Source organism: Drosophila guanche, unplaced genomic scaffold, assembly GCF_900245975.1.
Source record: "Drosophila guanche unplaced genomic scaffold, DGUA_6, whole genome shotgun sequence".
NCBI lineage: Eukaryota > Metazoa > Arthropoda > Insecta > Diptera > Drosophilidae > Drosophila > Drosophila guanche.
The window spans coordinates 18052579-18066629 of NW_022995743.1; the positions used below are offsets into that span (position 1 = coordinate 18052579).

A 14051-nucleotide genomic window follows, 5' to 3' on the forward strand; every position below is an offset into this window, starting at 1 on the left:
GCTGCCCTCCAGGGACCGACCTCCAGCCCCTTCGAGCCAAATAAGTTACGGCAGGCAGCCCATTCGGGTGTTAATGGATGGAAATCTACCCGAGGATCTCTCTCCTGTGGCTCCTAGAGTTTCTCTTTCGCTCAATTACGACTGCCGGCCACAAATGTCAACTGCTCTGGGGGAGCTTTCTTTCTGCGCCCCGTTCCCCGTTCCCTGTTGCAGCCGGCAGAGTCTAGCTACAACTCCATCGCCTGGAAGTTTCCCCATTACCATTTTGGCTCGCAAATCGCATATTTGCAATCTCCAACTGCGTGGGCTGCTGCGACGATGGCAGAAACAAAGGCAGCCACCGCGGCAGCTGGATCTCTTCGATACTCACTCGTACGTTTGATAAATCTGTGTGCCATGCATTATATTTCATTGCTTAATAAGCTCAGGCAATCTCTGCTGTCTGCTGTCTGCTGTCTGCCCCAGCCCCAGCCCCAACTCCATCCACGGCTCCTGCCTCAAGAGCAGCAGTGGCAGCGGTGGCAACTGGTTTGGTCCGCGGGTCAAATTTGTGTATATTTTTCCTTTTTACTTTTGTTTTCCTTCTGCAACTCGTGACTTTTCATATTTATTGGGACAGCAGCGAGTACTGGCTGCGGCAAAAGTTAATTTGAAAGGACAAGTAGGGGTAAGTAAGGGGTAAGGTAAGGTAAGGTAAGGGTAATATTTATACAATATTTAATTGAATTGATCATTAATGCTTAATGGCAGAGTTCAAAGCGACTGCCTCGCTCCACTAAATTGCAATCAGTTTCAGCTCCAAAAATATGCAAATCTCCCAGATCCAAGCTCCAAGGATCGGCAGAAGACTGCTCCGAAATACGAGTATTTATGATATCCAGAAATGATCCCCGAAATGACCGATAGCAACGATAGCAACGTAGGAGCATGCACGTCGCAAATATTGTTAATCGAACACCCGAACAAGTTGATCGGCTACTGTGTTTACACGCGCACCTCTCCGCAGCGCACCTATCCGCACGATCCGGGTCGGATGGGGCCTGGGTTGGAGAATGAGTTTTGGAGTCGGTGTCGGAGTCGGAGTCGGTGTCGGGGCATGTTCACGCAAGTAAGACAAGACGACGTGACCATAAGAACCACGAACAGCGCAATAATATCTCAGACCCAAACTCAAGCGCTCAAAGCTCTGGCCTGGGAGCGGGAGCATTACAACAAAATAGTTGGCAAATTTAGGATACCCTCAACGATGGTAAGAACGGATTGGCATTGGATACAACAAGCTACACCAAGACCAAAAAGAGGATGGATACTCTCTGCTCAATATCTTAATGAGATTCGAGTGCATGCACCTGTCTATATGCAACGAGAAGGGACGCTTGAGACGCTTCTTACGCGTCACAACTGTTATACCCGGCACTCAGTACTACACCTTAGCAGTGTTTTGTCAAATTTTACATTTTTTCCTCATCTGTCATCTACATCTACATCTACAACACTTCTCACGCCAACACACTCTTTTAACTCGCCACTGCAGAGGTACGGCAGAGGCCGACCACTGCGCGAAACAGAGTGTGAATGGGAGAATGTGCAAAAAACAAATATAAGCTGCGGGACGGGGTGGGACAGACGTACGGACAAACAGACATGGCTCAATCGACTCGGCTACATCAAGCATATATATATACTTTATGGGGTCGGAAACGTTTCCTTCTGTGCGTTACATACAACCGTTATTCGCACAAATACAATATACCCTGTTTACTCCTCGAGTACCAGGTATAAAACCCCATTTAAAATCCATTTGGAGTGTGCAGAGTAGTCGCATATTCGCCAGACCACTTCACTCTTCGCCAAAACAGTCTGTAATCAAACACCAAAGAACTGGCAAGCAGCGAGCGCTACTGTTTGACTAGGCACCGATTGCTGGGCATGTTGCAGTTGTTGCGAGGCGTGTGTTGTTGATGCCTTGGCACGCCCCATCACTGCTACGTTGGTTGGTCGCTGCAGTGGGCCATGTCCGAGAGAGAGAGAGAGAGAGAGAGAGAGAGAGAGAGGAAGAGGGAAGGGAACTGCGTTAATTATAAACGCATTAGGCTGGGCAGGGAATTAGTATTAGAATTAGCTTATCGCCCTCCACTCACACCTCCGACGCAGCAGCAATGCTAACAATCGTTATCTCTGGCCAGGAACCGACGCCTCAGCCAGGCCAAGAGACAGCGGAGAGACGAGACCTGCAATTAATCACAGCCCAACCGAATGGTCCCAACTGATTTACATAATTTTATGAACAAACAAAACAACGGGGGTTGGGGGACGACCTAAATGAGAAATAGATGGAGAGCGGGAGGGAGGGCGAGAGAGTTGTGGGACTTCAGTGCCCAAGATTATCCATTCTCTGTGTGCCTGCCTGTGCCGCAAAGTCAAGTGCGGGCCCGAAGAGAGTGCCGGACAGAGTGGGGCAGATGATCGACTGTCGTTAAAAGATTTATTGCACTCGGCATTCTTCTGCTTATTCTGCTTATTCTGCTCTTCCTCTACGGCTCTCCAGGGCCATAAAAATGCAGATCTGAGGAGCAGCCACAGCATCCACAGCATCCACAATGAGTGTTGAACTTTCGACACCTTTCGAGGCCCCGTCCGAACTGTGAAGAGCAAGCACACATGCTCCCTGAGCTTTGTGTGTGTTCTGAATTGGTTTTGCCTTTATTTATTTCTTTTCGATTTTAATTGCCAAGAACGACCCGTGAGCGTGAACCCGTCGGCGTTTGGTTTCTGGGGTCTGGGATCTGGGTTCTGGGTTCTGGGGTCTGGGGTCTCTGGTTGCCAATACTAATGGCCTCAAAGGCCATTCAGGCACGGCGAAATGCATTTGCCACAGCCCCGGGGAGTGGGGGAGAGCGAGCGACAGAATGTGGCAGAGTGTGCGACCTTTCTGCTCTAACTTAAATGAAGTAATTAAGTTGGGAACTGTCCGCTATTCGAGAAGAGCCAAAGGGCCAGGGCTGGCAAAGATGGCCAATTCGCTGAACAAAACGAATCCAATGAGCGGTTTGACAAATGGCCCAATCAGAGCGGCCCAAGAGGTGCGGATCTGCATGGAGTGGTGGCGCCTCGCCAGCCGATCGGATGGCACGTCTTCCGCCTCATGAATAGCCGTTTAATTGAGTTACCAGTCGGGACAGTCCCGAGGTGGGGCAGAGACAAACATTTGGACTCTGCGGCCTCTGTAATTTGACAGCTCAGTGATATTAACGCGATTTGACAGCAACGACAACGACAATGACAGTGTCCGTCTCCATGTGTGTACTCGAATCAAACAAGACAAATAAACCAACGAAGAGGCCCTGGGCAATGGGCAGTGGTCACTGCGGTCTGCCTTTTGTCAACCATCCATCAAAAAGTCAGCGAAAACACCGAAAAAACTGGGAGACGAGGCTCGTACCCCTCCACCTATGCTCGTAGATGCAACCGCACAGCCCCATCATCCATGTATTGTCAATGAAACTGGTTTCGCGTTAACATCATTTCGTCAGTCAGGCACAGCACCAAGCTCGGACTACGTCTCGGCCACAGCTACATACATGCAGAGATCGACCCATTCTGGCCAAGTACGCACAAGACGCAGGCAGACGACGACTGCGGCATCGGCAAACGCACCGAAGCGATGCGCTTCAGAGATAATAACCAATATGCACCACCAGCACAGCACCATCACCATCACCAACAACAGCAACCTGTGTAACAACCACGCCAACACCAACACCAACACCAACACCAAGCTACAAACGCACAAAAAAAACCAAACTGGCCCATGTGGAGATGCGGAGAAGGGGATGGGGATGGGGATAAGGATGGGGGTAGAGAAACAATCGGAGGGGAATGTAACAAACGAGTGAAAACTAATGGGAAATAATGGAAAAATATATTTACAATGGGCAGAGCCGAAAGAACCGCTAAGCAGAACTCAAAGAGGGGAAATCCCATAAATATTTGAGTGACAGTAAAATGGAATGACAGGAGGGAACGGGGTATGGGATAGGGGCAGGGACTGATGCTGATGCTGCCACAGTGACAAACATTAGAAAGCTAATGAAAGTTAGCCACAAAAAAGACAAAATAACAAAGAAATATCCACACGAACAAACACGCACACAAACATAGCTAAAGATACAATCTCTGTGTGTGTGTGTGTGTGTGTGATGATCCGAAACGGTTTGGTATTATTCAATTTTGGATCTGGGTGATAAATTGATCGCAGCACTGTTGAAGGTTACACCAAGCCACTCTGAGCCGCTTTGCATGCGATATTTGCATTTCCCGCCTCAACGCCCCCACTGCACCTCTCCACCGCTTGTTGTGCGACTCAATTAGAACACATTGTCTGGCCAGGGAGGGGCAGGTACTGACTGCACAGAGCGATCGCCCACGCGAATCTCGGATCGGAGCCAGGCGAGACACTAGAACTGGAACTGCAACTGGAACTGCAACTACAAGTCAAAAGCGTCGCGGGTCGCCGACTGGCCAAGCGGCGCCAGAGCCATGTGAGAAAATCCAAGCCGCCCACAGCTTTTGCCTCTCCGCAGTGGATCCTCCAACAAGCAACAGCCCCAAATTGAAAGCATTCCAAATGCGAGTACTCATTACTTTGATTCTCTTCAGCTTTCATCTAGTTGCAGATGTTGCAGATATTAACCAAAAACTACTTTGTGGTGATTGTGTCAACAGACAGGCAGGCACTGGCAGGCACTACTGCAGTTGCCGTGTGAACTTTGGAGAGCAAAGTCAACTGACACGAAATAATACGCGTAAAGGCGAACATTAAAGCCAACATCGACTATTGCCCAATGCAATTACGAAGCTTTTGTCGCCAGCAGGGGAGGAGGAAGGCTAACCCCACAGTACAGGTATCTATCAATCGATCTATGCATGTATGTACATATAAAAGTATACATAGAAAATCTATAAATGCAGATTGTGTGCTGGAAACTGCTCTGATGTGAAGGTCAACCACTACAGAGTCAATTACATGGATTGGGGTGCGACCCAAACAACTAATTAAACAGATCCATGATTACAGATTGTAATTGAAAGAGAAACAGAACTGCGGTGCATAGAATAGAACAGATCCATGGGAGGTCTTCGGATCGGATTCTCCTGCACTGTGGAACGCCGTTTTGGCTTCAATCTATTCCAACATGGGTTTATGGGTTGGCCACGCCTCTGCTGCCATCCTACATGCATTTGCGCAGATTACTAATCTAGTCTTTGTCTTCATTTGATGGCTTCGGGATTTAATTATTCGAGAAATGGTTTTCCGAAACAATCCAAGCTGCATCCCAGTCCCAAACTCAACTCCGGCCCGAGATGGGAGCCCGCATATCTTAAACGTTCCTTTGTGTTGGTGTTGGTGTTGGTGTTGGTGTCTCGAGACCATTTTCAGGTGTCTGTTAATTTGTTTCCCCCTCCCCGACGTCCCCACTCCACGGCACACATGTCTACCCCCGTTGCGACTGACTTAAACTCGTCTGCGCCTGCAGTTGACCCTCTTCTCCTCTGTTTAACAACAAACGCCTGACTTGAGCTGAGGTGTTAAAGCTTGTCTCCGTTCCCCGGACTCCCCTGCTCCCTGCTCTCCCTGTTCTCTCTCTCTCTCTCTCTGTGCTCTGTGTTCTTCTCTCCTCCTTTTTCGAGAATCGCTTCCATTCTAGACTAGTTCGGCTTGTGGCTTGTAGGGCTCATAATTTATTGTATTCGAATCGCTTCTATGAAAATCTGTTTGTGGAGCCAAAAGATTGCTTTCGATTTGGAGCACGGCATGTCTGATTTGGTTAGCCGAGGCAGCAGAGGCTTCTCAAGTTATGTTGCACATTAGCCCGCTCTTTCGCTATACGATGTGTGCATTTATAATTCAATTATGGCCCATTAACTAGGAAACAATTCGAAACAGAGCTGAACACGTCACGTCCGAGGAAGAAGTTCAAGTCTTTTGAACAACAATTTCGAACTTTTCATTAGTTTGCACAACTCTCTCCATCTCCATATCCATCTCTGTTCATCTTCTTGGCTCTCTCTCTGCCTCTCTGCCTCTTTGCGTTTTGTGTGCGTTTTTGACAAATTTGTTTGAAAATTGTAAAATTGAAAAGATTCATTCATCAGCGGCTCGCTGGTATCATCATCATCAGGGCTGGCATGAAACGCAGAGGCAGGCAGACAGGCAGACAAGCAGACACTCAGAAGCTGGACCAAAGGCATGTTTAATGGATTCCAACAACCCCGGTCCGACTCCAAGTCTGTCCGCCTGCTGGTCTGCTGCTGGTGTACCTCTCTCGAATGAAGCTCAAAGGTCCCATGTGCGATCTGACCCATTGTCGTTATAAATTAGCGCAATCAATCAACTCACTTCACCTGATTCGGCCAAGGGACAGCCAGAGAGAGAGAGAGGTAGCAAGGGAGAAAATCTCGACACAAAGATTCCAAACAAACGAAAACAGGTTGGAGAAGATTCCAATAGACAGAGCCCTGTGAGGGAGAGAAACGGAGCGATAGAGAGAGAGAGAGAGAGAGAGAGAGTATTTTATGGACAAGAAGTCCCATGTTAGATCGATCAGAAAAGAGCCAGACAAATTTCGGCACTTTGTCAATGTCAAAACGAGAGAACCATTGAGCAGTTTTGTTAAATTAATCAGCAAAATCGTTTAATGATTTCCAAATCAATATCCAAGAGCCTTGAGCAATCCCAATGCCAGACTCGGATAGCGACTGCCACTAAAATCAAAAGTTATTTTTTTTAGCCGGAATTAGTTCTGTGCTTATCATATCTGAGCCGAGGTTGGTCTCTGTCTGGCCCTCGTTTGCCTATCGAACTATCAGCCTTGCCTCTCGCCTCTCATCTCTTTCTTCTTTTCCGTGTTCAGGGTTAACAAGAGGAGACTCCCAAGAAAAGCAGTTAAGCATCGCTCTCCACTGCGCTCAGCATCCCCACCTTTTCAGGTGTAAAATGAAAGAAGTTTCTTCAAGACACCAAAAGTGCCGACCATAAATATCTGTTTCTTTTCTCTTTCCAGATAATTTCCCTCATGCCCCAAGCGCTGCACTTCATTGCGGGGAAAAAGATTAGGTTCGATGGGGGAAATGCTCTTGGAAGAACTCTTCCTTTCAATGCAATGGTCATTGTCAGGATTATGATATGCTGTGATCCAGTTTGATTCGAACTGCTTGTTCTTCGGTCAGGGTGCTTTCTTTTCACGAGTGGGAAATGTTTTATTTTGATCATGGTGGTGTATGGTGTATGGATGGTGTATAGCAGCAGCATTTCCATTCTATTAACTCTCCAACACAATGCGTTTCATTATGTCCCCTACAAAGGGTTCCACATCTCCACGTGGTTCCAGGTCGATTGTGCATTGATTTGTATACATACTCGCACACATGTACGTAAGTATTTCCTTCGTAGTAGCTGCAGGTGCGGAAGCAATTTGTTTAGAATTGTTTCTACAAGCGCAGGAACATCAGCAGCCACAGAGAGAGCGATAGAGAGAGAGAGAGAGCTGCAACCTCTCCAACTGCCACAAGCTGCTGAGAGGCAGAGTCCAGCACGGACATTAAATAAAAGCGAAAAGAGTAAACACACAGCAGGAGAAAATATTGCATGCAACAGCGTGGCCCCACCGACCCGCGCCACCATGTGTGTGTGTGTGTGAGTGTGAGTGTGAGTGTGGTGCCTGTGTGCGTCTGGACACAAATATGCAAATTATTGTGCAGACAGCGACCATGCCGAGAACCAACAGCCAAGAGCCAACGGACAGCGGACAACGGACAGCGGACAGCGGACAGGAAAACTGAAGCAACGACCTGATCGCTTCAAAACTAGCCAAGGAAAGAACAGAAAGCTGAATTTTTACTTGCATTTTAGATGGGTTGAAATCAGTGTAGCGACTGTTGAGAAATACTTACTGTAAAGGTTCTTCGCTTATAAAACAATCAATTACCATAAGAGCACTTATGTTGCTTTGCTGTTTTCATCAGCAAAAAATACTTACATAAATGGAATTACACTTTGGTTAATTTTCTCGATGATTTCTGGTGCGTTCGCAGCTCATCATCGATAGGGAGAAAGTTCTTTATACTCATTTAATCGTAGACCCGACCACACAGTCAGTATATTAATAATCTATATATAGTTTATACGACCTTATTTGGTAGACATGTAGACATTCTGCTTGATTCTGCACTTTCGGTAATACCGAAGGGTCGCAAATAGCGCTGAAAAATACGAATGCCAGCCGCATATTTGATGTGTTCCTTAATTTCTGGCCGTAAACCAGTTGATTGCGTTCCATCCCCTTGGATGTTTGCAGTTTTGGGCTGTTAACCATGTAAACTGTAAACTGTAAACTCTAAACAGTCAACAAAGACTCGGTTGGTGGGCAGGAGAGCTCAGTGTTTCTGTGTGTTTCTGTGTGTGTAAGTGGTATCGGTTGCCCTTTTGGATTTTATGTTCTGCCTCCATCTCAATTATATTGTTTTATTACTCATATGGTTTCATTTTGTGATTTGTGAGAAAGCAGCACAGAGCATAGCAGAGACCTGCCCCAAGAGTACCATGGGGCCCATGACCATGTTGCTGCAAGATACATTGTATGGCTGCGGCTGCGGCTGCGTCGTGGATGGCTTGGGCCCGGGCTGAACCGAAAAGGTAAAATGATATTCGAAAATGAGTTTTGTAGCAAAGTCTGAAGACGTGTTAAAGTCACAAGTTCCCTAACACGTCTTTAGGTTATTTGATATATTTATTAAACTAGCCGAACGATTTTTCATGCTGCGCTCTCTCTCTCTGGTGCCCCGCGACTGGCCCTGGAGACTCGCAGATACTTTATCTGCCGCGTCGAAACGGGTTATCAAAATATCTGTGCTCTGCTCAGACGTGAGTTGATTAACTTTCCGTCCAAATACATTTTTTGGTAGTTAGCAGAGCGGCCCCACTATCCACATTCTAAGAGCGCAACTCCTGGTCCAGCTCCAGCTCCTTTTCAGTGCCACACTCGCCGTTGGTTCATTTCATTTTTATTTACGTGAACTACTCTGGTGTCCAATAAAATATACGCAACGAAATCAGATGCAAAACGTGCGACAGGGAAGGAGTATGCCATCCGAGTGCCGGGCACACACTCCGATGGGGAAAGAGAGAGAAAAGAAGATTCTCAGCATCTCGGTTGTCGCTGGAACACGCGGACGCACTTAATGAGCAGCGATCTTAAATCTTAAAGTCAGACACATGGACAGAGGGGGACAGCGACATGGACAGCCGCCGGTGGATATTGGGATAGGTGGGGTAGGGGGAGGAGAGAGAGGACCCACAGTCATGGGACGGAGAGATGGAGACTCAGACTTGGCTCAGACTCGGTCTCAGTCGCTGGCTGGATGGCTGGATGGCTGGCTGGCTGGTGCTTGTATCCATTGGTGTATCCGCGAGTGCCTCTCTCTCTCTCTCTCTATCTCTGTGTGTGTGTGAAAGTATCTTGAACTGGGCTCTGCCTCATTCCGGCTTTGGCTCTGTCTTCATCATTCTTCTCTGTTGCTTGGCTGCACTTGAGTTTCAAGAGAGCCGAAGCCAGAGACGAAGGCAGTGAGAGAAGGAGACAGATAGAGAAAGAGGTAGACCACTTCTCAAATGCTTATGAAGATATTATGAAAACCAAAAGAAGATTCTGCCTGTCTCTGGCTATGTGTGCCTGTGTGTGTGCTGGAGCTTGCATTATGTGGCAAGTTCCATCGCGAGGCAGCGGAAAGTTGACAAATGCTTAGACCAAGGGGGACAAGTTTGGGGGGAGGCTACAGGCAGCTCCATCTCACCTGCAAAAAAGATCAATGACAATTTATTGTCATGACTGTGTAAGTTCTCACAAGGCGCAGGCGTGCTCAGATATTCATGCATCTGCATCTGCATTTGCAACGGCTCTATCTGGATCTGCATCTGCATCTGTATCTGTATCTGCGGGATCTGAATCAGTTGGATTTCATTTTCATATTTCAAAGTGACACATAGAACGTGATTCTTTCGGCATTTTTGTGGTTTATTCGATGATGTAAACGTAAAATGAAATCTACTTAGGCTTGAATTAGTTTCAAATAAGTTCTTAGACAAATATCACACGATTTTAAGGGCTAGGTACATATATCTACTATACTATATATAGCTACATACAAATATCTATGGATATGCGTAATACTCATCGCAGGAGTCGGACATTTACATACATGGGTGGAAAGCAGTGTTCACCTCCTAATACTCAGGCAGCAGGCAGCGGGCAGCAGGCATCAGACAGTGATGCTGGGATGCAATTTCTATACTCTGTGACTATATGATTTGCAATTGCGTCCTCATCCTGCTACACTGCTTTTTTCTGGATACATTTATCCCCATCCCCATCCCCATCTCAATCTCGATTAGCCATACGCCAGAAGATCTCAGATTGTCGCCTTCATTAGCTGCCCTTGTTAAGGTCCTCCCGGCACTTGTGCACTTGGCCCAGCACGCGATCGATGCGCTCCATGAGTATCTTGATTGATTTATCCGGCAGCGAGGGCAGCACGTCACGCACGCCGTCGCTGGTTGCGCGCTCGAAGAGATCGCGCAGCGGCCTTCCCGCGCCCTCCGCCCGCAGTCGCTGCAGGGCCTCGATGGTGGGACGCCGAAAGACGCACAGGTTGTCCAGCAGGAGGCTGTGGTATGCCTCGTACTTCTTCAGCAGACGATAGCCGTGCAGCAAGCCGCTCTCGTTGTCCAGGAACACGAGCAGCTGCGAGCTGACCTGGCGGGCCAGGTTGTGGGCCGGCGCGGCCATGATGTCGGCATTCCATTGAAAGTTATACAAGTTATTAACAACACGATCGAGGTTCGCGATCAGGTAATCGAAGACGATTAAATCGGACCATTGTGCCAATTCAATTAGTCGCTGCACCAGCGCCGACTTTGACTCCGATTCCGATTCCGATGCCGATGCCGATTCCGACTCCAACTGCGACTCGGTCTGAGGTTGCGACTGAGACTGCCATTGCGTCTCCTCAAGCATGCTTGATTGATGAGCGGGACCCTTCGAGGTGGCAGCCCCCAGCCGCTTGAGTAATCCCGGCGCTACGTCAAACTTTGACTCCGACTGCGACTCCGACTCCAGATCGGACTGCCGCGTTAGGTTCCAGACGTCGTACTTGTTCAGGTGCCGCTCGAGCGGTTGAAAGGGTTGCGGAATTCCAGCTGGCTCGAGATCCGCCAACCAGCGCGTCAACACCACTGGCCTGCGTTCCTTCCACTGCGCCTGCGTGATGTCCCCCAGAGCAGCTGCCCAGCCCGGAGTCGTCGTGTCGATGACGGTGGCAGCACTCGGCGCCAGGTTGCTGATTTTAAGCAGTTGGCCGAGGTAGTAGCTGAAAATCTCGCCCTGGATCTGGTCCGTGTTCTGGCGGTAGCGAGCGCAGGCGCGTGTCCCATCGGCAAACACCACCATGCGATTCTGCATGCGCCCGCAGCCGTGTTCAAGCCGCACGACCTGGCCCTGGCCGGAAACGTAGCGCTCCCAGGTGCGCTGATCCTCGGCTGCGAAGCCCTTGGGCAGGTATCGCTCTACCTCAGAGCCCCAGAAGACGTCTGCATCGATGAGACCCGCTCTCTCCGCTTGGGAGTGCTTGGGGCTGGGCGTCGTTGCGGGTGCAGACGGCGTCCTCTCCTCCTTTTTGGACAGTCTCCGCTCGGGACCCTTGCGGTAGCGGCCACTAGCGGTGCGCTGCACGTGGAACTCCTTGATGCTGCCGTCGTTCGTGTCCAGCTTCTTCACGATCATCGAGTCCGGTGCGTTCTTGTCCTGCTCCAGATGGAATACGTTCCGGAAGACCTGCTCGGCACTCAGCTCTGCACTGGGCCCCTTGCCAGCGCCCTTGATAAAGGCCACACTGTATGGCGGTAGAGCTGCGCTCTCGTAGATGCTTGGAAAATCTGAGGGCGGACGCTGGGCTCGCTCGAGCTCCCCTTGATGCTGCTGCTGCTGCACAGCTGGCGGGGATGGAGGCGTGTGGCTGCTACCGGTGAAGTAGTCCGGAAGGCCGAACATGGGCACCACCACGCCCAGCGCCATGCCAAAGACGAAGGCGGCGAGAATGCTCAGGAGGCAGGCACGGCGCTGGAAGGCGCGACGACGCCGCAATGTCAGTAGCGTCATGTGGGTGGCTTCGATGGGGCTGCGGCTGATCGTCCCCAGGAACTGGGGCCTGCCCTGACAGCGTGTCGAGGGCGCTGCGATGACACTGCAGGTGAGCTGCTGCTCGGCTGTGGCGGAGCCGCTCAGTGCTGGGCTCAGGCGGTCGCTCAGTGGGTGTTGTGGGTGGTGCTGTGTCTGTGGCTGTGGCTGTGGCTGATGTTGTCCGGCTTCCAGGTGCTTGATGTCGTACATTTTGCTGGCCGCCGAGTTCCCTCCTCTCTATGCTCTCCTACGCTCAAACACAAGCTGGCCCAAAATTCTGGATGGGCATAAAGAAGCCGTCCGCAGGAGGCGGTGCGGTGCGGTGCGGGGTGGTGGTTGTTGGTTTCTGGTTGCTTGTTCTGGTCGGAAGATGAGGATGGGCTGAGTGCGGGTGGCAATCGGCAAAGTCGTGAAATTAATTTCTGTCTTTGTTTAATAAATATCGAGAACTCTCCTCGGTTCTGGGTCTGGGTCTGGGTCTGGATCTGGTTCTGGTTCTGTGTCTTGGCTTGGCGGTGCAGTCCCTCTGGACTGTAGATGGACCGGTTGGCTTTTAGCGAATTTTTCCTCTACGATTTCCACAATTGAAATTGAAATAAAAACACAAAAACGTGCCGCAAACGCAAGCAGCAAGCTCTCTGTCTGGCTCTCTCCTCCTCTCGGCTCCTCCTCGGGATCTGGCTGTGGCTGTGACTCTCGGCTCCTTGATCGCTCGCGATCGTCTTTCGCTTATTTATTTTTATATTTTTCGCTGGTTTCCCCCTGTTTTTTCGGGTTTATCGATCTATTTTCTGCACGATCACTTGCTGTAATTTTTTGTTGTACAATTTCCCTGCTTCTTGGTTTGTCTTCGACTGTGTGTGTTTGTGTTTGTGTTTGTGTGTGTGTGTGTGTGTGTGTGTGTTGAGGGGATAGTTTGTGTGTGTGTGTATATGTAAGCCCGGGGGTCAATATTTCTGTGGGATGTATTTGCCCTTCTTCCAGCTTCCCAGCTTCTCGCTTAACAGTTTCTCTTTTGTTTAATTTTTCCAATTGGCGATTTCGGCGCACCGATAAAAGCGATTTCGTGGCTTTGAGCTATTTGCCACACACACTCACGCGAACACGGTCACGTACGCGAACACTCACTCACACTCGCGCGCCTTCGCAGGGCGCATTCCCGACGCGATGCGCTGCCCCGATAATTGCAGGCAAACAGCAGCGACAAGTCTGCGTCTGCGCGTCTACCTAGGCCTGGGCCCTGCCTGCTCTTAGGTTTTATCAATTTAATTTCTTGTCTCGCACCTTCGCTGGACTTTGTTTTATTTTATTTTATTTTATTTTATTTCGCTGTATTCTCTTTTGTGCTTTTTGTTGGCCACATTCGATCCTGCCCCGTCGTTGTCGTTGTCGTTGTCGTTGGTGCGCGCCGAACGATGTGAGGAATTTGTATGCCTCTGCTTTATTTTGCTTTTTGTTTTATATATTATTCCTTGTTCGCTCTTCTCTGTTCTCTCTTTTCACTTTGGTGTTTGTCCTTCTCTCGTAGTATTTTTAGACGCGTTCGTTCCCGTGTGTCGCCACTTGGACACCTCTATAAATCGCAACTCTGTTCTGTGGCAAGTGCTTCTGGCGGATCTGCGAACTGCGAACTGCGCGCATGCGTACCGGTCGCTTTGAGTTTTTGGAATGACGGCTGACTGGCTCTCGCCGGGCGTAGTTAAAGACCATTTTCGCTTGCTCGCTCAGAGAGTAAATTTCTCTCGCCTCGCTCGCTCTCTCTCTCTCTCTCTCTCTCTCTCTCTCTCTCTCTCTCTCTCTCTTTGTGTCACATTTTCG

The 14051-nt window shown here is 49.3% G+C and overlaps 1 protein-coding gene across 1 annotated transcript; it reads right to left on the minus strand.

Moving 5' to 3' along the window:
- Positions 1 to 10055: 10055 nt before the first annotated feature.
- LOC117586700 (extracellular serine/threonine protein kinase four-jointed) lies at positions 10056 to 13914 on the minus strand. The gene has a single exon (XM_034276971.1). The coding sequence runs from the start codon at positions 12441 to 12443 to the stop codon at positions 10485 to 10487; it is 1959 nt and encodes a 652-aa protein (XP_034132862.1). The 5' UTR covers positions 12444 to 13914; the 3' UTR covers positions 10056 to 10484.
- Between the last annotated feature and the right edge of the window lie 137 nt (positions 13915 to 14051).